The sequence below is a fragment of the Antedon mediterranea genome, chromosome 11 (assembly GCF_964355755.1).
Source record: "Antedon mediterranea chromosome 11, ecAntMedi1.1, whole genome shotgun sequence".
Lineage (NCBI taxonomy): Eukaryota > Metazoa > Echinodermata > Crinoidea > Comatulida > Antedonidae > Antedon > Antedon mediterranea.
This window is the reverse complement of record NC_092680.1, coordinates 4,944,729-4,967,131: the sequence shown is the minus strand read 5'-3', so window position 1 is coordinate 4,967,131 and position 22,403 is coordinate 4,944,729. Positions and strand designations below refer to the sequence as shown.

At 31.5% G+C, this 22,403-nt stretch overlaps 3 protein-coding genes across 6 annotated transcripts in view; 1 reads left to right on the top strand and 2 right to left on the bottom strand.

The window, feature by feature from the left end:
• The window catches only part of LOC140062178 (transmembrane protein 234-like), a 54,045-nt gene that overhangs the window by 24,654 nt on the left and 6,988 nt on the right, over positions 1–22,403 (bottom strand). Inside the window, exons 1-5 of one of the 4 annotated variants that reach the window (XM_072108262.1) lie at positions 10,173–10,274; positions 9,476–9,637; positions 8,831–8,897; positions 7,513–7,605; positions 2,439–2,959 (exon numbers count right to left, since the gene is read on the bottom strand). In XM_072108262.1, the coding sequence (XP_071964363.1) occupies positions 2,919–2,959; positions 7,513–7,605; positions 8,831–8,897; positions 9,476–9,631 (357 nt within the window). In that variant the 5' untranslated portion in view covers positions 9,632–9,637; positions 10,173–10,274 and the 3' untranslated portion in view covers positions 2,439–2,918. Of the gene's footprint in view, positions 1–2,438; positions 2,960–6,681; positions 7,396–7,512; positions 7,606–8,830; positions 8,898–9,475; positions 9,638–10,172; positions 10,275–22,403 lie in introns of those variants that run through there. The other 3 variants (XM_072108259.1, XM_072108263.1, XM_072108260.1) reach the window with 3 other exon arrangements.
• LOC140062535 (meiotic recombination protein SPO11-like) lies at positions 10,447–15,450 on the bottom strand. The gene is made up of 12 exons (XM_072108791.1): positions 15,287–15,450; positions 14,989–15,102; positions 14,824–14,912; positions 14,455–14,521; positions 13,868–13,976; positions 13,586–13,672; positions 13,439–13,475; positions 13,009–13,118; positions 12,308–12,407; positions 11,843–11,880; positions 11,302–11,490; positions 10,447–10,685 (listed from the first exon to the last, which is right to left on the bottom strand). Exons 1-12 carry the CDS (start codon positions 15,448–15,450, stop codon positions 10,566–10,568), a joined length of 1,224 nt encoding a protein of 407 aa, XP_071964892.1. The 3' UTR covers positions 10,447–10,565.
• LOC140062978 (juvenile hormone acid O-methyltransferase-like) lies at positions 15,837–17,928 on the top strand. Its single transcript, XM_072109396.1, has 4 exons — positions 15,837–15,981; positions 16,750–17,039; positions 17,546–17,684; positions 17,762–17,928. The coding sequence occupies exons 1-4, from the start codon at positions 15,837–15,839 to the stop codon at positions 17,926–17,928; spliced, it is 741 nt and encodes a 246-aa protein (XP_071965497.1).

The window sequence follows — 22,403 nt, the reverse complement described above, 5'->3', positions numbered from 1 at the left end:
GGATGATGGTCTATGTTCCAAATTGGATGGGACTTATTCGTCCAATTCCGGCTTTAAAAGTCCTACTATACAGCACACGTGGCTCCAGGTCAGTGGCAGGTTGAGAATTGTATGTTGTCTTTATTTACGTCTTCAATTTCCGTGCATGTTTGTTTAATAATGTTGTGTTCCTTCAGAAATACATAGTAATATATATCAGCACTGTATTATGTTGCCTTATAATCGAAGTGAAACCCGTCTCTGTCGCATAACATTGGTTAGATTTGTCAATTCATTTCAACACGCTTGCTTAATATTAAGTAAAAAGATAAAAAGATCTACGTTTCTCCACATCCAGCAAGTTCGTTCGTCTTTTCACACGCTACCGATATTAACGAATTTAGATATTATTGGTTTAAAATTCTTATTACATGTTGCATTTAATATTAACGGTTGAGTAACCAATTTGAAAAAATTGACTACACGTTATTAAATTTTTAATTCAGAGCGACAAATCATTGGAATCTGCGTCTAATATTTCTGTTCGGAATCGTATTACGATGGCGGAATCGTATTACGATGGCAGAAAATAATCCAAGTACTATTTACTGCAGTCAAAGTATTGGAGATATTAGTTTCCATCAGTCTTTAATTTCTATTTTTCTTACTTACAATTGACTTAATAATTACCTCAATATCAATACAATAACAAATGATAATCGTTAATTAAAGTTATACTTGGTGACGATACATAGGCATATACAAATGAATGTTTATATTATATTATGCCAGTTCTGTTGTTAATATTTATTTGGAAAACCTGAGCTGCACTGACGAGATATAATAAAAGTATCGAAACAGTACTGTCTGCAGATTTGATATATAGATATATATATATATATACATAATTTACTTTATCGTTTTGATTTAGCTTTTCGCTTTTTATTTTTGTATCTCCATTGAGATCCAGCCACGGATACCCACAGCATTGTCATTTTTTTCAGTAATTTGCCTTTGAATTTATATACATATATATATATATATAAACACAGCAGGCAAAGAACATTTTTCTACAGAAAACAAAAGAAAGTAGAAACCTAAAATAATATCCAATCAAATGACGCCGAGACCAATAAGAACAATAGACAATTACATTGACCCTCATCATGACGTCAGTTGATTGAAAAATATACATTGTTATCCTATATTTCTATGATAAAAATTGCTTCTTATTTCATAAATTATCTCAATACGGTACACTTTGTAATTTCTTCTATAGCTTTTCTAAATTCATCAAGTCTAAATAAGTAAATAATTGGATTCGCAATCGAGTTGCTTAGGCCTATTTGCAAGAAATAAATTATCAACAAGTTCCCATGAGACCGTAAAGGATGTTTCTTTCCAATTAGACTTAAATTGATATAAGCTGGTCCCCATGTTAAAATCAGTACACCTGTGATTATTATAAATGTCGTCAGCATCTTGTTATTCTTGGCGGCATTTTTTGACATGCGTAGACGTCTTCGTTGAAACAGAATACGAACATAAATGATTATATACAGTAATGTATTGAGAAATATATAAACTAGTACCATAAAAACAAAGTAAGTTCTACAGGCTATACTCTCTACGAAATAATAGAAGGCAATCTGAGATGTTACGACAAGAACAATGAACACACATCTTTTAGCAGTAACAATGATATGATATTTTAAAGTGATGCTCCTACAAGTGCTACGTAATGATCAATGGCGATTATTGTGATATTAAAGTTGAGGAATATCCAACTCGAAGAAACCATGCACTGTAGACAGTCAAACTAAATTCGTTCACCCACAAAACGTACATAGAGTTCAAGGCGTCGAAAAACGCTAGACAACTCACAAATATGTTGCGATTTTTATGAAGCCTTTTTGCAGCAGTTACTAAAATTACAACTAAGATATTTGCCAGAAATGACAGCACAGACAAGACATTGATGAAATGGTGTATATAGAACAAATATGGTTTGGTATCTAGTACCGGTACATCATTTGTATTTCCATCTATATAACTGGTATTGAAGTTCACAGTGTTTTCTTCCATTGTTTAGTCACTTATGACGCAACAAGTGTACAGATAAGATAAATAAAACACCGTCTTCGCTGTCACATTAGTTAAACCAAAGATAATAAAAGGATTCTTTACCTATTTATATTCTTTGGTTAGACTTAATGTCAATTCATCTCAAACTATCGTTTGATAGATATCAATTGCAATCAGTATTCCTACAAAAGCTCCCCTAATGTATCTCTACTGTCATTACTTTAGTAAACACAAAATTGAATAGAAAATACTATATCCTTATCTTCAATCGCAATACAGGACCAACTTACTGCAAAATATACACGTTATTGTAGGAAAATACGAATAATTCCAAGACTTTAATGTTTCCCCGTCACATGTTACCGCTCTGAAGGATGTATAAATGACAGCTTTAACATTTTTATTACAAGTTAACTCTAATATCAATGGTTGGTTAACCATTCTAATAATTTGACTTTATTATTAAATTTTAATTGAGAGCGAAACTTTATCATATTGCCTGAAGTAATCCTTTGGAATTTGCCAAAAGTTTGTCCAGAAATCGAACGAGGAAGCATAGCTAATGTTCCTGTATGCCTACAAAATACGGTTTTACCACGTTGAAACACCGTTTCTCGTCAGATCATCGAAGTTAAGCAACATTGGGTCTGGTTAGAGCTTGGACGGGAGACCATCTGGGAATATCGGGTGCTGTATCTGGAACTGGGGCCCCGTTAGACATTTGAAATCAGCACGGCTGACTCTTATGTTTCCCCTGCATCTAGTATCTGCCTCAGACGTATTGGGCTCATGCCTTTCCTCTGGTCAAGGGTGGGCACTGGACGAGAGAAGCTCTTGATCAATGTTAGGACCAATCAAGGTGCTTTAAACAGTCCTGACTTTGTTTGTATCAAACCTGTTGGTTTCAATTGAATAAAATAAATAAATAAAATAAAAACCCTTATTATAATTACAACTCGAAGTTATTTTAAAAAGTCTAATAATTCTAACTGTCGGTTGGAATATGACAACATTTTTTCAAGGAATCAAAAGAGGAAGCATACGTAATGTTTCTGTATGCACACAATGAATTAGCATTATTTAATATATTGTTTCCAATCGTAAGTCGTCAAATCGATTGCTTTCTGAAGCTCTGTCTACACTATCAAACTAGTTTTAGTGTGATGTGCCCAAATATGGTGGTGATATGCCATCATCATGTCCAAATATGGGAACGACACATTGTTTTGTCAAAATAGTTTGATAGTGTAGACAGAGATTAAGATGTAAAATCGACCATTTTCTAATTTTTCATTCTAAACAAGTAAATAATTGGATTCAGAAGAAAGTTAAGAATAACAAGAACATGTCCGATTCCTATAAATATAGTATTGTAAGTAACATAGCATGCAATTAATATTGTATACACAATGACAGGAACCCATGTTACAATCAATATTCCAGTTACAATGCAGAATGTTATTAACATTTTGTGACTTTTAATGTTATTTGATGACATACGGATGTTCATACGTTGATGTTTTATTCGTACATAGATGACTATGTACAAAATCGTGTTCAACAAAATATACACCCCTATAGTTATCGTCCAGCAACTAAAACAGTCTATATATACTATGCCAAAACCTAGTGCCAACTGGGTTACTATCACAGTGATAGAAATGAGTACACATCTTTTAGTAGTAACAATAATATGGTATTTAAGTGGTGCACCTACAAGTGCAATATAACAATTAACTGCGATACATGCTATGAAACAAACTGATATTAAATTCAGTGAATATCCGCATCCTAATAAAATATCACTGATAGTTACAAATTCATACATTTTAAACGTTAAGAATCCGTAAACGGATGATGCAGCGTCAGACAATGCTAAAAAGCTAACAAATATGTATCTATTTCTGTGAAGTCTTTTGGAGCCTACAACTAAACCCACAACAAAGACGTTTGCAATAAAAGACAGCACACACAAAACAGCAGCCGATTTTTCCAAGTAAAATAAAAACGGGTGTATTGCCACATTATAGTCAATAGTTTCAGTCCAAGAATAGATAGAAGTTTCAGTCCAATAATATATCGAACTTTCATTTTTCATAGTCAAGTTAACGGCTTCCATAGTTTAAAGACATTATCAGAATAATATAAAAACTAGACCAATTTGATCTGAAAGATGATTCGCTAAAACCAACTTCACTCCTCAAGAAACTTTTTGGAACGAAAATTGTGAAAATAACATATAGATATACTATAACATATAGTTACTATACTTTTCCAATTGGATTTAATGTCAAACTATCACAATTGTAAACATCATAACACACGCCACTAACCATTTTCACCAGTCCACAAGAAGAAGCATGTATCAATGTTATCATTTATTTGGCAAAATACATTTCAATAAAACATTACAAGAAGAAAAAGATACCAAGCAACCAATCTACTGTAGATAACCAACCCCAACCAATATTATTTGTATCGATTATGCATCAAATCAACAATCGACAGTGACGTCTAAATGTCAGTTACAGATTCAAAGCAAGTCAATCAAACCTAAATAAATTTGTAACTTTAGATTATAAACAAAGATTACAAACAATATTACAAAAAGATTGAAATGAAAGTCAGTTAAAACTAATTAGTGATCAATATTTCATATAAATCCGTTGAAATATAACGTTTCATCATCCACCTCATGCCATTATTTGTACCATTACACTCATAAACATTCATTATTATTTTTATATTATTAAACCCACTGTCCTAAATTTGAATTAAATTGTTAAACTATCTTGTTTGCACTATCTTTTGATGGACACACTGCTAATGTGTTTGTATGGAAGACAAGTATGAAACAACACTATACAAAAGCATTGAAACTGTCAAATAGGCGTCGTTATTAACAGGAATACCAATACCAACTTCTATAAACAGCACGTGTTTGTTCACTTACTGCGTGTAAACATTTTTCTTTAATTGCATTTCTTAAAAGACCATGCCCATTAATAACTGTGCAATCATTATATTTTAATAATATAACCGATAATTTTGTTGACAGTTTTCTGAATAATTATCAACTCGTTTTCACTATTATCGATCAATTTAGTTATTAATGTGTTTTGATATAACATATATTAATTGCTGCCTAGTCTCATCGGCCTCAGAGATGATGGATTATCTTAATAATTATTATGTATATCCTAATATGGTTACGAAGTGACAGGATAAGTACGAGGAATACATCTTCTGTCCGGTTACTTGACATTAAAAACCGGAAATATCAAACTTGTATTTCGTCGCAACTTGCAATTCATCAAAAGCTATTATTTTGCATGACTGTACTTCTAAAGTGTATTTTTAGGCAAATCCTTACTTGAAATTTTGTACTCGAAAGATTTTATCGGGAATAAATCCAATAATTTTAAGTAGTAAGTTTTTTTTTAATACAAACGTGCAATAGAACAGTATTTTGACTTGCTCCTTCAAGAGAAACATGGAATTGAGTGTTGTAACAGATATATACAAACGTAGTAATACAGGAAAAACGAATTTCGATTCGCATAATTTTACATCGGGCCCAATGCAAAAAAGTTTGGAGAGAGTGTTGGACTGCTTACAATACATAGAAAGCATAAGCGAAATACACCAAAGGGAACCATTCTTTGTTTACGCAATACCAGTTTTATACTTATTTTGTGCTTTGTCAATTCTGGGAAACATTTTGGTGGTGTTTCTCATCATAGCCGCCAAAAAACTTCGCAAGCAACATAACTTCTTCGTCAGTTTTCTTGCAGTAGCTGATGTATTCAGTTCGATGTGTATTATATTAACTTTCGAAGCTATCCGACGGAATGTAAATTATATTTTACCGATTTTATTGGCCAGTACCAGTTTATATTTAATATCGGCTAGCTGTATCGTCTGTATTGCCATTGACCGGTATATTGCATTGGTATGGGCGCCTTTGAAGTACCATGAGATTGTAACCACAAAAAGATGTACAATCTCTATCTTCACTATAGTAATCAGTCAAATAGGTATTGTATTACTTTTTAACTTAAGCGGAAAGTTTGAATGGCTGTATTCAACTTTATTAGGCGTTTACGTTATTCTAAATACAATGTTATATATAACTATCTATAAAAATATAAACAATCAGAGACAAGACATTCCGTTATCTACTCAAAGAGTTGAAGAATCGAAAAAGATGATAATAACATTTATTGTTATTGTAGGAGTATTCGTAGTAACTATAGGACCGGCTGCCGTTAACGGGGCAATAGTTACTCATTTTATTAAACAATGCAGCCTACGTGCAGACATATGGATTCGGAATTACGGTTTCCAGTTCTTAATGATGATTAATTGTCTTGTAAATCCGATCATATATTGGTTTCGGCTTGCAGATTTCAGAAAAGCATTTCAGAAGAAATTTTGTGGCGCCAAAATTTCTAACTATTCATAAGATTCATAAGATTGTTGCCCGAAAGCTCTGCTAACTTTTCTGGCTATTTTAGTTTATCATTTTGATTTAGCTTTTCGCTTTTTTTTTAGTATTTCCATTGAGATCCAGCCACTGATACCCACAGCATTGTCATTTTTTCAGTAATTTGCCTTTGGATTTATTCATAAGATTTGTTCAATACATATTATAACATGTCTATGGTACAAATAACATCTATTATTCAAATTAAATTCACTCTTTACGGCTATTATTGTAGTAACCTAAATTTATCAACGGTTTTGTACAATAAAACGTTGGTTTCTATTGGGCCTATTGCTAGGCGGACATCAAAAACGTTGGTGTTAAAATGTCTTTATCTATAAGACCAACTCTGCAGAGGACAAACGTTAATTACCGTATATCCGTTAATTCATTAATTGTATAGTTCTTCATGAGTATTGCTTACATACTCAATAACACAATTAAAAATCGGTTTTTTTCATAGATACTTAAATCACTTTTACATTGTAAAACCACATTATCTTTATGATAAAGTGTGTATGATTATATTATAAACATTGATGAAAAAAATTTACTGCTGTATATCATTTTTATTTTGTGAAATCATTTAAACTAAATAAATGGCATTATTTTCATTTTTTTGATAAAACTGTAACCGATATTCGCGACTAGAAAATGGCGTCAACTGAGCGTGTATTTATGGTTTGTATCAACTAAAAGAAGAAAAGTGTCTGGTTCTAGTCACCTCGCTTAACATTACCACTTTTTGTTAATATAGGCTGAACACAGTACTGTAAAAGTTCATGTTCTATCCGACATACACAATGCAACGCCCGATAAAACCAACAACATTCCGATATATGTTTCTGTAAAAAAATAATTTTACACGAAACAATGATATTACGAATATTACATGTTATTTTCTGAAAATAATCATAAGGATAGCAGGCCTGAAATGTTTTTAAAAATAAAACCAAACTAACCTTTACCGCCAACATTTTCCCCAAGGAGCTTTCCTGATATTAGAGTGAATATAAACGTCAAAGAGTTTGTTATGGGTACTGCTATTGACAGATCTAAAATGAAAAACAAATGTACAAATCAAATAAGCTTTTAGAAAAAAAACTGAGCTAACCACAAATGACATTTAATAGAACTGCCTGCATTATTTTTTTTCTATTAGGTTAAGGCAGAAACTATAGAGGGCATGCATATATCATGAATATTCATGATTCATGCCTGAGCTCATGACGTCATACTTGCAAAACGCATGTTTGCAGTGCATCGGAGTTACTGTACTCTTTTTCTCTCGATGTTGTTGTTGACGTTGTTGCAATTTTTGACGTTTTGTAAGATATAGATAACTCAAGATTTAAAATTTAAATGTATTGAATTTTATACTGAAATATTAATAAAGTTTATCTTTATTTAAATCAAAAATTAAGAAATGTTTGTAATTGGTTCTTGTGGACCTTATCGCTCTTCTTTTGTCTTGTTGGATGTATTCTAGTCTGTAAATGACGGGCTCCCTGTTTTTGATTGTGAATTTAAATAAATAAACAAAAATAGAACCATATTCCAACATTAAACAAATATTTAAATGCGTTTAAATTAAAAGTTACACCTAATAGCGAACAAGTATTTTAGCACGAACTCAAAGCCTTTTGATGGGTGTACAGTAGGTATGCCAACACGTACCATTATAAGACTGATTTAAGTAGAACATTTCGTCTTCTATTAAGCTGACACCTCCATTAACAAGAATCTTTACCATATTGTTTGCATTGCGAAATCAAATGTTGATATAAAGTTTGCAGTACACAACGTATATCAGTTCTGAAAAGAACTGTTGAGTTTCTCGACATTCTCACTTCTGAGGACGGTCAATGCATATTGATTAAAACGTCGCGAAACTCAACAATTATTCTCAGAACTAATATAATGTGGTGTATTGCAAATTTTATATCAACAAACTTTACTATGAAACAAACAAGGGGAAATACAATACATGTTGTATTTTATGGTCAATCTCTTCAGACGATAATTTTTCTTTTCAATTTTTTCTTTCTTTTTTCGTATTTATATGGTGTTGGATTTTTTGTAATATCACAAATTTGTGTAAAAAAATCAATGTTGATTAAACATGTTGTACTGTACAGTCTGGTGAATAAATAAAGTATATACACTTATTGAGAGAAATTTCTATTAAGGTGACACTGTGTTGAGTTCAAAAGGTGTCACTTTGTTGAGTTCCAAAGGTGTCCCTATAATAAGGGTACTACTGTATAAAACAAAACTAACCCATCGTTGCTAAGGTCACATAGTACAAAATCGATCCAGATTGGTTAAGCAGGAATGGAACTAAATACTGAAAAAAAGCAGAAAATATCTATCAATGAATGTGTAAGTGGTTGAATATTGGATGTGTAAACAAATAAATAGCCAAGCAGAATTAGACCTTCCTGTCAAATAAATTGCAAGATCGAGTTTGTTTCCATTTTTTATTCTACTCTAATTGGCTATACTGTTTGTTATGAAACAATATGCCATAATATATTATTTCTTATAAAAAAAAACCAAAACAGCTAATTTGCATATTATGCAAATTAGGTGAAGTATGGTTTGAAACTTGCATCCTATTTTTGATATTATGTTATTCAGAATTACAGTACTAACTAAAATTAAAATATTAACAAATTAAACAAATTTTGTAATTTGTTTGACAGAAGCCCTTTTTCATTTAATTACCTAAAATTGAAAGCTGATAATTGTTTGACATATTTGTGGTTTATTGTGTGAAAGTTTTTCTAATTAGCAGTTACAGCAATTGTTAGTAAATAATATTATTTTACTCAACGGTTTGCATGCCTTGTTGAAATAAATCTGAAATCTAATATTGTTTATTTAATATCGATAACATTAACAAAAATGGCAAATGTATCTCACCTTCCAATTAAGGAACAGAAATTTCAATTCGGCAAGGAATTGTCGTACAGCGGTTCGTTCAGATATCTTTTCAATTCCAGCACCTCCTTTCTTGATAAATGGATTTGTTCCACCCCATAACACAGCAACAAATGTTAACCAAATAATTTCATACATTTTAAACTGAAAGTAGTAGAGAAGAAATAGTAGAAAAAGGATCAATAAATAACTGACACCAAGAAGTATTAATTATAACGCCCCAATTAACTGGGTTGGTTATTCAAAATGCTAATGGCACATATTGCCTTCCATATCATTTGTATTTTACATTCAATCGCTCCATCTCTAAATCCCTTTTTGTTACTTTCTTTTTGGCCCTATTATCGTATATTTAGGTTAATTTGTACATCATTAGTTATTTTTTAACATAGTTTACCTATGCTGTTAAAAAGAATTGAAACGCATAAACATTTTGATAATCATTCTCCCTCTAGGCTCTAGGCCTAAACAATTTCAGCTTCTATATGCTGTATTATTCGTTGTCACCCTTCGGTGTTAATAAGCCTGGTCGTTTCGCTCTTACTGTTTGTGAACACGCCAGACACTAATATATATTAATAAAGTGATAGGGATTAGGCCTATTCGTATCTTACACAGAGATAGTGGTTATTAATTAATTATGAAGAAAGTTTTTAACAAAATAAAATAAAGAACTCACTCAGGTGGTAATCACATTCTGCATGGTAGGCAAAGAATATTATTAGGTATAAAGTGCCTGGGTCTTTCGCGATAACAACTCGACTCGAGTCGCGCTCTTGATTCAAAAAACGATTGCTTTTATGGAACGCATTAATCGCATTTAAAAGAAAATGAACAGATTAATATTATTTTACAAAGTAAAAAATACACAGAAAACAAACATGATATGTGGTAAAATACCGTGATTATCACTTTCTATGATTTCAATGCTTTCTTTTTAATTAAACCTCAACTGCATATTGTACAAAAAAGATTTATTAAAAGTAAAACAATCAAAATCAACAAAAATGTTTAAAATTGGATTGCAATTATTTTGGTCAACTGTATGTCTTGATAGGAAAAGCAAAAATAGTTATATCCATCCTCCATGTTGAATTTTATTTGGAATGTAAACATCGGTCATGAAATTGTTTGAGATGGCGGTGAGTGTCTGTATTTCGGCTTTATAACCACTTGTAAGTAGAATCTGGATCTAAAATAACAAACCAAAAAAAAGGGAAAAAGTATTAATATACTTCGAATTAAACTAAATACAATCAACTCTCCCAATATCCAACCTCTCTAAAAACCGGAAACTCTCTAAAAAATCAGACCTTTTCACGAGGTCCAAAAGGTCCCAAAATCATTTTACCATTAGAAACACACATTTCGAATACCAGACGTTATAGAAAACCATACATAAAATGCTAGTTCAAAAGTGTCCGGTATTGGGAGGATTGAGTGTATAACAGGTAAGCATCGCCACATCCAAATATGGATAAATTGATAATAAATTATTCTTAAAGATTTAAAAGACAAAAACCATTGTCTGACAGACAATTTAAGTATTTTTTGCTTTACATTACATTTTTTCCAGGTAAATAATTTTTTTTTTCTCATTTTAGTTTTTTGTCAAAGTGAATAAATATTATAATGGCATTTAAAAAATAATGTGAAAAAAAAAAAAATATTTTTAGGGGGATAATATATTTTTAAATAAACTATGCAAATAACTATGTAGAAATGAACATGTACATAGATATTTTATTTCCAAACACTAATTAACTACTAAAATATTATTGTTTACAATGTGATTGTATAAATCTTACCTCTTTCATCCATTTTGGTATTTGTTTGTAATAAGGCCTTTTTATAAGTTCTCCTGCCTTATCCATATCAGCCTTTGTAAGAGGTATAAGGCTTTCTTTGCGTATTTGAAGATGTTTGATGTCTGAAGGTAAAACTCCTAACCATCGTATACTGGGGACAGTCAGGTTGTGAGAATCAAATGAGTATGACTATAATGAAATGAAAGAAAGTCTTGCAAGAGACACCAAGACTAAAAAGTGTAAAGGTCTGTCTATATTATCAAACTTTATGCGACAAACAAATGTAATGTGCCAATATGGATGTCATATCACAATATTTGGGCATATCACTACCATATTTAGGCATATCACACTTTTTTTGTAAAACTAATTCGATAGTGTAGAGAGCATAAAAGTATAATAGCGGACAGTCAGGTTTTGAGAATCAAACGAGTATGCCTGTACTGAAATAAAAGACAGTTTTGCAAAAGAGATCAATACTATGAAGTAGTGTATAGTGTAATAGTGTATACAAGTTACAGGGGCACCAATAGTAGCCTACCTTTGATCCAAATTTGTAAACACAAAGTATTTCAATACCTGAAAGTCAAGTGATAATTACATATTAATTACCTATATATTTTGTCAATTATATTGTAGCCTAATATTTTATAAAACAAAAAATTCTATATTTATAGAAAGTAGACCTATTTAAAGATGTTTACAATGCAGTCATCAGTGACTTTATTGCTTTCATCCTCTTTGTTGCTGCCATTATTATGATAAATGGTTGTCAGTAAAGTTTGTAAATTATAATATAGGTAATGGATAAATTGAGATTAAAGCTCAGTCTACACTATCAAACTTTATGTGACAAAAAAATATGATGTGGCCATATATGGACATGATGATGTCATATTTGGGCATATCACACTTTTTTTTTCAAACCAGTTTAATAGTTGTAGACAGAGCTTTAGATTTAAATCTGAAATATGGCATATCAATTTGAAGACATTTTTGTACACACCATGTGGATCCGCATCAACTAAACCAAAGATTGGAATATGAAAGCAATCCCATAATTTACGCACCATCATTCTTGTGTTGATGTCTGGAAAACCTTTACCCTGGTGACAAAATGGTATTTATTCATTTTAAAGATGTATTGTCCCTCAAAAACATGAAAAATAAAGATTAATTAAATCAGACTTTGAATATGTTATTTTGTAGTTTTAATAAAGTTAATCACTTCCTAAGAAAAAAAAACACAACAAAATAATGTTTTCACTTATAAAATGACATAATAAATGGTAAAATTCAACCAAAAATCCATTGGCTGGCAGCCAATTTGACTATTTTTTGTTTTAAATTCCAGTTTTTCAGGTATATCATTTTTTTTTTTGATCTAATTTTGGGTCAATGTGGATAATTATTGTGAAATTAAAATGGCATATTCAACAAAAAAATGTTAAATAATTATTATTATTATTTTTTCAGGGGGACAATACATCTTTAAGTGACGGAAATATGTATATATACTATTAGTGGAGAACATAATACAGGTGAAATACACATACACTATCCAGATTACCAACTTGATTTTAAGCTCTGTGTCAAACAATATATAATGCTTAAAATATCTCTGTTGCGGGCCTGATGTTAACATTAAAACAGGCCTGCATAAAAACATATAGAAACCACATAGACACCACAATTACAGATTCTTACTGTGATAATGATACAGCTCTTAATTCTCTTCAGTAAACCATCATCCAACAACTTCTGGAATGTTGCATCCTTCTCAACGATTAAAACAAATTTTGCTTCAGAACGAATATCTTGGCAACATTTAGTGATAATAAAAATAGAAATATTGGCTTACCATTTATATTAGAAAACATTTCTCATCCACATAAGTGATGGTGATATATTAAAGATTAGGGCATTCAGTAAGCCAGTTTGGCAGTCAATCATATTGTAAAAATTGAAAGATTGAGGATTCTCTATGCAACCAGTTTGGCAGCCCCGTTTTGGATACAGTAATAAGATTTTACTTTGGCAGCTTCATCATGGATGGTGACATTTGCCAGATTTCTGTGCTCTCAGCCAGTTTTGCACGTCTAGACACTTTTCAGTGATAACAAACAATAAAGGATACTTGTAAGACCTTCAACATGTGATGGAACCAAAATACCCTGAAAAAAAAAATAAATAACTAAACTGTTTTATTTTCTAACCAACTTGAATGCTCTATATGCTATTGATATATGTATATTCGTTTAAAATGAATATTTACACACTTAACTGTTGTAGTTGTTGAGCAATCTACACAATTACCATCCATTTCAATAAAACTAAGATCACCAGCTAGACATCCTTTGGATGTTGCCAACTAAAAATAAGAATTATAATTTATTAGATTAAAAAATGTATATTAAATTGTAAAGTTGTAAAAAAAAAGTGCTGAACCTAATGTAATGTCCTATCTTTTTCATTGTTTTTTTTTTATTTTAAAAAATCTGCCTATGAATTAGTGTAGACAGAGCCTTAAACAAAATTATTCATAGGAATAAAAATTGAAAATTACCAAATGTAGATGATGTCGAGGAACAGACAACATACAAGCTATGTTGTCAGCTAGCTCATCTACCACTGATTGGCTACCAAACAGTTGAGGATCTCTGTAATAAATGTCTCTATCAAATGATAAATACAGTTAAATGATAATGATGGTAACATGTACAATGTTCTGATGATTGTCGTATTGGTTGAATAGGAATGCACAAGCCTCTGATTCAAATATTGAATCACACATCATGATCATTAATAATTAAAAAAAAAAAAATTCAGGAAAAACTCGAACATTTTATAATTATAATACTAATTATATCTTAGATAATTGGGTGATAATAATTGAAAATGTTTAAGATACATTTTTGTGTAATTGCAGTGGCAGAAACAATGTTGATACAAAGTTTGCGGTACACCACGTATATTAGTTCTGAAAACAACTGTTGAGTTTCTCGACGTTTCGATCAATATGCTTTGATCGTCCACAGGAGTGAGAATAAACAATGCTATTTCCATATTTCTTGACAATACATACATTTTCTATATTAAAACACTGACCAACTCATTATTATTAAAAAATTTCATTCATCTTAAAAAACATACCGTTTAGTTGAGAATGTGTTGCTTTGGACTAGTTTATAGCATTCAGACATCAGGCTTAGCATCAGAGCTTAATAAAGAAATACAAAACATCAACTAAATCTCACCATAATAAAACCAGTTCTACACAGAATTCTTTATTGTATTTTATGGCAGAAGGTTGTCATAATACTAACAGTCAAGTAATCAATGTGGTATGTCATAACCTTAGTATCTATTTGATGCTTCAATCTCAAGTTTTGTCTACACTATCAAACTAGTTTGACAAAAAAATGTGCCGAAATATGGTAGTTATATGACATCATCATATCCATATAGTGTATGGGGAAATCACATTTTTTTGTCACATAAAGTTTGATAGTGTCGCCTTACCAAATCTTGTAGTTGAATTGATTGAGTCAAACCTGAGTTCTGAAACACTTTTGTCTTTATCTAACTTGAGTCCAACATCAGCTGAAAAACTAATGCATAATAATCGAATATTATTGTTTTAAATAAATTTTATTATTTGCTAGCTCATTTTTCCATGTACTTTACCTTACATTTTGCCAACTTGTTCTACTATCAAATGCCACTGCAGGTGCTTTGTTCTGTTGTAAACTTTCAATGATCCTTTCTATATTGTCTTCTAATTTTCTCAGCACGTCATTCCTAATTAAATTAACAATATTATAAATTTTTTTAAAAGAAAGAAAATTAAACAGTTTCATTATTATTGTTAATTGTTACAACTAGGCCTACGCCCACTAGGCCTATGCCTAACTAGCCTAGCCTAGCCCTAACTACCTAGGCCTAGCTACACTAGCTAGGCCTAGGCCTATACTTGAGTACTTACCTGTAACGTAAAGAAGACTCCGCTTTAACTGAAATAGCTACCTGTTCTTTGTTTTCATTACTTAAAGCATGTATGCGTTCATAGATAATAATTTCTTTTTGAAGTTTATCTATATTATGCCACAAATCACAATGTGTTGAACATAAATCTGGTTCGTTCGCCATTTTACGATCTGCTGCTGAACGGGTAAAAAGTTTACGATAATTTGAACTATAGAGGGCGCACATTCCCTACTCGCTACCTCGCGAGGGTTCAGCTCGCCAACTTAAAATCCCATTTTATACAGTAACATAAATAAATATTTCTACCTATTATTCATTGTTACATATTGTGATTAATTAATATTGTTTTACTCTTTACCGGGACGCAACCACGTTACGTCGCTTTGAAAGGAGCTATTGAATCGTTTCAATGGACTTCTGTCGTGGATGAATTTATAACAATCATTCATGGTAAATATTGGCTTAAGATTAAAGGCTCAGTAGCAAGGTTGTGGGGGCTACGAAAAGTGCTGCACCATGAATAGTAAATTATCTGCCATGTACTCAAAATGTCGCCGATTTCAAGCACTTTCAATCGATATGTTAACTTCCAAATTCGATTTCTCAAAGGACGACAGAGTTTTAGATGTATGTTGGTTTGCGGTTCAGGAAACTTTACTTCGGATATAGCTCGTAACGTGTCGTTAGTAGTTGGTATGTAGATCTATTTTCTTATTTGTAATAACTTGTTGTACTCGTTTTTATTAAAAATCTTTCTTAGGCCTATACATTATTTTATATCAAATATCTTAATCATAAAATAATAATATTAAAATAAGAACATTGAACAAACGACAGTGTATTCGAAAATATCTGTAAAGGCAAACCAATTGTAGGGGCTTCTGAGAAAAAAAACACCACAACGTGACATTGAAAAAAGTAGGCCTACTTATTTAGTGGCTGTTTTGTTAACTTCTCTCTGTTTTGTTGAAGTGAATAGTATCTTTATTCTAGTATAAAATGACCTTCTCTATTGCTTTTTCAACGCACTCTTTATTTTGGTAGTGCGTGGGCTGAAATAATCTGTGTGGATCAATACAAAAAAGTTTCCTGCTTTGAATTGTATATTGCATAAGCCTTTGTTAAAAAGACACGCAGTTGAGTTTAGTTATTGTTAAATGATGAGCGAAGCCCACTATTCTTGGTTTAATCATTACACTGGTGCCTTACACTGTGATCAACAATAATTCGTTTATCCAGTCTCCGGACTCACATATTATTATTAATTGATAGGGCCTAAATGTCCATATATCCTGTGTCCCCCATTCTAAAATTTCAATGACCAATCCATGCAAATGATGCTACTCCATAAACATTACAATTACAATAAGTATTTTAAATTTATTTTATCATTATTGTAGCCCTATTTAATTTATTTTAGGTATCGATGTCTCCGACGATATGATTGATTATGCAAAACAGCATCACCAATTGAACAATGTGGAGTCGAGTATGTTGTCTGTGATGCGCAAGATTTTGGAACGAATCTCTCAAAATGGAAACAAAGCCAATTTAATAAAGTCACATCAATGTACGTCTTGCAGTGGGTGAAAGATAAGAAAAAGACTATCCAAAATATACAACAATGTATGAAAGGAGGCGGAGAATTATTTATTTTAGTTGTTGGTCCAATGTGCAGATTGTGTGGAACTAAAAAAAATGAGCTTCCGTCTTATCTTAAGAACCACCCAAAGTGGAATCGTTTTCTTAAGGTGAGTTTATATTATTTCATCAGTCTTATCAAATGGTTATGGTATGATGAAAGCAGGCCTACTCAAAACGTAATTTGCTAATTTTTGTCTTAACTTTTTATTTGAATTCAACTCATTATTTGTAAGAATGATCATCACACTTCTCCAATATCTTCTGTTATCTTTTATTTTCAAAATGATTCGTCAATTATAGGATGGGAACATATACTTTGTAAACCAAGTCCCACCAGGAAATTAGCTACTCCCTGGTTCCACCATAGACAGTGGCTTTGGAATTGTGACATTTGAACCAATGGGGCCCTGGGATTACTAAGCAAGCATGTGAACCACCAAGCCACATTCAGTTGCACCATTGATAAAAGGTACTCTATCTAGCATGATACATCTCACCTACTCACCGACAATAACCACACGTTATGGATTTATTGGGAGGGGTCCGTGCATTCGTAAAGACTGGCTCTGTTCCTTCAATTAACTTAAACAATCATAGTTCTTCCCATACTCAGGATTACGAAGGTGGTTTGAAAAATGACTTGGACTTGGATGGTTGGTGTAGTCTTTTGGAAACTGAAGGATTCTCATTGGTCAGCAAAGAAGTTATAGACCCAACCATCTTTATCATAGAAAATGATTATGAACTTGATGGTAAGTAATGTGCAGTGTAATGTAAGATTTAATTTAATTGGTTACAGCAACTAAAAAAAACTTTTCTTTCTTTTAAGGTTATGTTCGCACTCTCTCGGGACAATTGGCCCGAATACCGGATAATCTTCAAGATGAAATTGTTAAAGATGCGATGGATTGGTGTAAACGGGAACTACCAGTAAATAGTGATGGTATTATGTATTCTGATTGTGAATGTTATTTCCTTCATGCTAAGAAAATGTAATAACGTAACAAAATGACAAAGAAGGCAACAATATCTATTACAATGTTACGGCGGTCAATAGGTTATACTTATATAAACAATGATTTATTTCTTCTTCTTCTTCTTCTTCGTATTAGGAGCCAACTTCATATGTGAAGACTCTGCTCCTCCAACTCTGTTTTGCTAGCTCTACATTATTTGGTTGTGTATTATTGTTCTATTTAGTTATTCTTTTACAGAGAGAAACTGACTCCCTTATTTATTTATAATTATTATTATTATTATCAATTATCATTATTATTATTATTTTTTTATTTTTTTTTATTTTTCCAATTACTTCTCCTTTCACTTTTCTTTCTCTCTTTTCTTCTTTTTTTCTTCCCTTTCCCTTATCTCTTTTTTTAAAGTTTTACTTATATAAATATATATACATGTTAGTATGAATATATATAATTATTTGATCTATCCTATCTATTATATAATTGTATTGTATTCAGACACCTTGTAAAGAGTAAAATAGAGTAAACTGTACCCAACATTAAACACTATGGAAGTCTACCGTCCGTGCCAACCGCTATCACTTTACTGGGCCGCTACCTAGGAGGCAGAATAAAGTAGCTGGATACCCATTTACCCCGCCTCAGCCATCCAGTTGCCCAGCGAGCTGTCACCAAGACAGAGACCCCCAGAGAGTAAGTTGTGACAAGGGGTACCCTATTTAATTAAGTTTGGATAATATGGGTTTTGAATTCCAGAATAGAAGTACAATTTACAACCTTATCTGGTAGATGATTCCAGTCGATGGCAGTGCCGATTCAGCAAATGTTCCAAATTGTAATGATATGAAAAAGGTAAAAGAATGTACTGTAGATTGAGGTCTAGACTGTCTTATTATACTCCGTGAAATAGAAAAAGATAATTACAAAAAGAAAGAACGAAAGAAAAAAAGAACGAAAGAAAAAAGGGAAAACAAGAACGAAAGAAAAAAAGAAAGAAAGAAAGAAAATGTAGATTTAGGTCTAGACTATCTTTCTGTTAAATCTATCTGTTAAATAGAACCTTATATATAATATTTTTTAAATCACGTCAGATAATTACAAAAAAGAAAGAACGAAATAAAGAACGAAAGAAAAAAGAATAAAAAAGAACGAAAGAAAAAAAGAATAAAAAAGAACGAAAGAAAAAAAGAACAAAAAAAAGAAAAATAAGAAAAACAAGAAAAAAGAAACAAAAAGAAAGAAAGAAAGAAAGAAAGAAAGACGATTTGAAAATTTGAAACCTCTTAATCTTGTTTGCCTAATAAAGCTATACTTCATAAACATTATTTATCTTGTAATTTTTCGACATTTATTATGTAAATTCAATTCGTTTTTGATCGCTTTGTAAATAATAATAATACCGGAAATGATCCACTTTCACTAAAAGACCGTATTTAAAAATAAGTTTAGGCCTAAGTGTTTTATTTTGTCTTTTTTATTCATTCATTCAATCTTATATTTCAGAATCTCTGGTCCACAGAAAGTAAAATTACTATATTATAAATGAATTAAAAATAAACAACTGACTAATTACTACTACTATTTTTGTTTTGTTTGTTTTTGTTAGGTGTTAGGTGAATAACTTTATCAAAACTAGGCCTACAGTAATGGAAATTTGATTTTATCAATCTTTATTTTTCATGTTTGTGGGACATGTGTTATTTCATCATTCATAGTAGAGATTGGCCTACTTTGTTGTTGCTCAGTTTTCTAATATTCAAATTTATAATTTGTTTGTTTGATTTTTTATTGAGATTGTTGGTTTTATCTCTTTTTAAGTTTTGTATTTGTTTCTATTTGGCACATATTTTGCTCACGTTGTATGTTTTTCCTTTAGGATGCACCTCCCACATAGATGCGTGCCACTAGTAGTGTTACAAAAGTATAATTTCCAACTCAATATTAACATTACAGTGCCATTATCATTATTATTAATTCTTCCCACTAAAAAGGAAAAAAAAGTTTATAAGTTTTAGAGGGCGTAACTCCGTTCATCAATCATTATACGGTACTGTATCATAATAATACATATAATAGGGTTATATTCAAAGATCGTATAGAGCCGGCATGGCCATATGACCGTTTCGGCCACAACAGATTTCTATGGCGCGCCATTCACGCATATATTAGACCGTGCTATTGTTTTTGCTATTAATTATCGCATCGCATGCTTTGTTGTACTGTATTTTTATGACTATCACTATTACATTACAGTGCTATCATTCTTAACTTTATTCTACTACAATTTGCATTTATTTAGTCTGCTGGACGAAAAAGTTAGAGATTCCATAGTCGATCCAAGGAATTGTTAGCGATACTTCGTCGTGATAGTCGTTGGCGGCACGTCTTGGCGAAAAACGAATTCAACTGTCAGTGACACAGTTAAATACCCTCTTAGTACAGTATTAATAGTTCAGCTATGAAAGAATAAATGCTAAGAAAAGAGAAGAAATTTAATTAAAACGTTTTTCCTTCCATTGCTTAGGTGACCTAAGGAACAAAGAGGAATATCATGAACTCACACATCAACACAAGCAGAATCAAGCAAAAAAAAAATTTAATAAAACTTTGTCGTCTTCTTCTTGATTGGTTTTTAATACAAGGAGTAATTCAATGTTTTATCATGGAGCTCAAGTGTCTTAAGAACACATGTGCATAAATGAAACGAACATTATCAGACCCAACATAAAAATATTAATTGAGTAATTGCGGCGATATGCAATTGAAAGAGTCATTTAACATATTTTCACATGCACAGAATAAATGTACATATCATATCAATATACAAACAAAATGAGTAATAATTCGGATAAAAATGCGAGTCAATTGAAAATTGGACACTAACTCACGAACTAACGAAAAATAAACACATTTTTCGGGTCGGCGAAATTGCCCAAATTCTAAGCCAAAACATGGGTCTGTAGTACGGTGCACCTGTTCATTAATTCGGCGCAACAACTTCAATTCCTCTTCCTATTTCAAGTTCATTTTATTAGGTAAAATTGTACACGCAAAGACAACGCACGCATTTCTATTAACATTTCGGCCTATTTCCCAGTGTTTAATTTACATCTTACAACATATTTATTCTTAATATGTACGTATTTACTTCTTCAATTGTTTCTTCCGACAAAATACATCGTATTCTTAAAGCAGAAATGTCACTAAAACATTAATAAAATCCATATAAAGTAATACACTAATAAAAACGGCTCATCCAATTACTTCCGGTTCGTATGCAGAAATATTTCCGTGACGTCATCTCGGGTGCTTCGCTTGGTTAGTTACACACACGAGTTGTTGGACACTGTATTTCTCTATTGTATTTCGCATTCTTTTGTTCACGTAATCAATCATTTCTGCTTTAAACCACTTTATTCTTCCATTTCTTATTCCTACAAAATTATATTTATATGTACCTAGACATATTAAAATTAGTACCTGATAACCTGATAAAATACTTTTATTGCAACTTTTGGGTTGAATTATACAAAAATATACTTATACTTAAATGAAAATATATCCTATCCATCAACAATTAAAATCAAATTACACAAAACATCAAAGAACAGACAAAACAGAAGTCAGGGATATGCCTACCACTTTTGAAAGAGACCAAAGTTTACAATGAAATTTTTTGATCGTTCCGTTTTTAAGTTTGGAATGCAAAATTCTTTAACTTGTCTTAAATTGTATCTAGATTTAGGCGATTTAGGCAGAAGGTGATGTAGTCTATAGGAAGGGTTTTTAAGTTTCTGATAGTAATCCTTGCACAGTCTAGTTCGACGTTCACATAGCACAGGCACATTACATTGATCCATTGCTTTGTCGTAACTGAGCTCTGGGAACGTGATTCTAAGCGCCCTTCATTGGATACTTTCCAGTTGGTCAGACTGCAATTTAGTTAAGCACGTTCCCCAAACGGGGACGGCGTATTCTAGTACAGGTATGATAACACAACAATAGAAATAGCATATGGCTTGTGCGTCTAGACCAGACCGGCGCAATTGTTTAAGAAAATAATAACCGTGAGTTTGATTTAGCTATCAAAGAATCAATATGGGGGTTGCCATAATAAATTGTCACATATAATTATTCCTAGTACATATCCCTACGTACTTGAATTCGTTTTATATTTATAGAAAAATGTTCATGACGTTAATTTAATTATTACCGAAACATTTAATTATCACTTTAGTAAATCTTTGTTTCTTATATTATAAAATCATTTCTATTGTACCCCGACACATACAATTAGTACCATTTAGGCCTAATGCAATTAATTAATTTTATTTGCAACAAAAATACATTTTAATTTTTACCGTATTGTATTTTTTGTACTCCGAAATATCGGTATCATTTACGTAATTCTTTGTTTCTTATTTTATCAGGCCAAACCTACAAAATACGTGTTCGTATTTTATTTTTACGGCCCGTTTTTTGTTTTTTCATTATTGA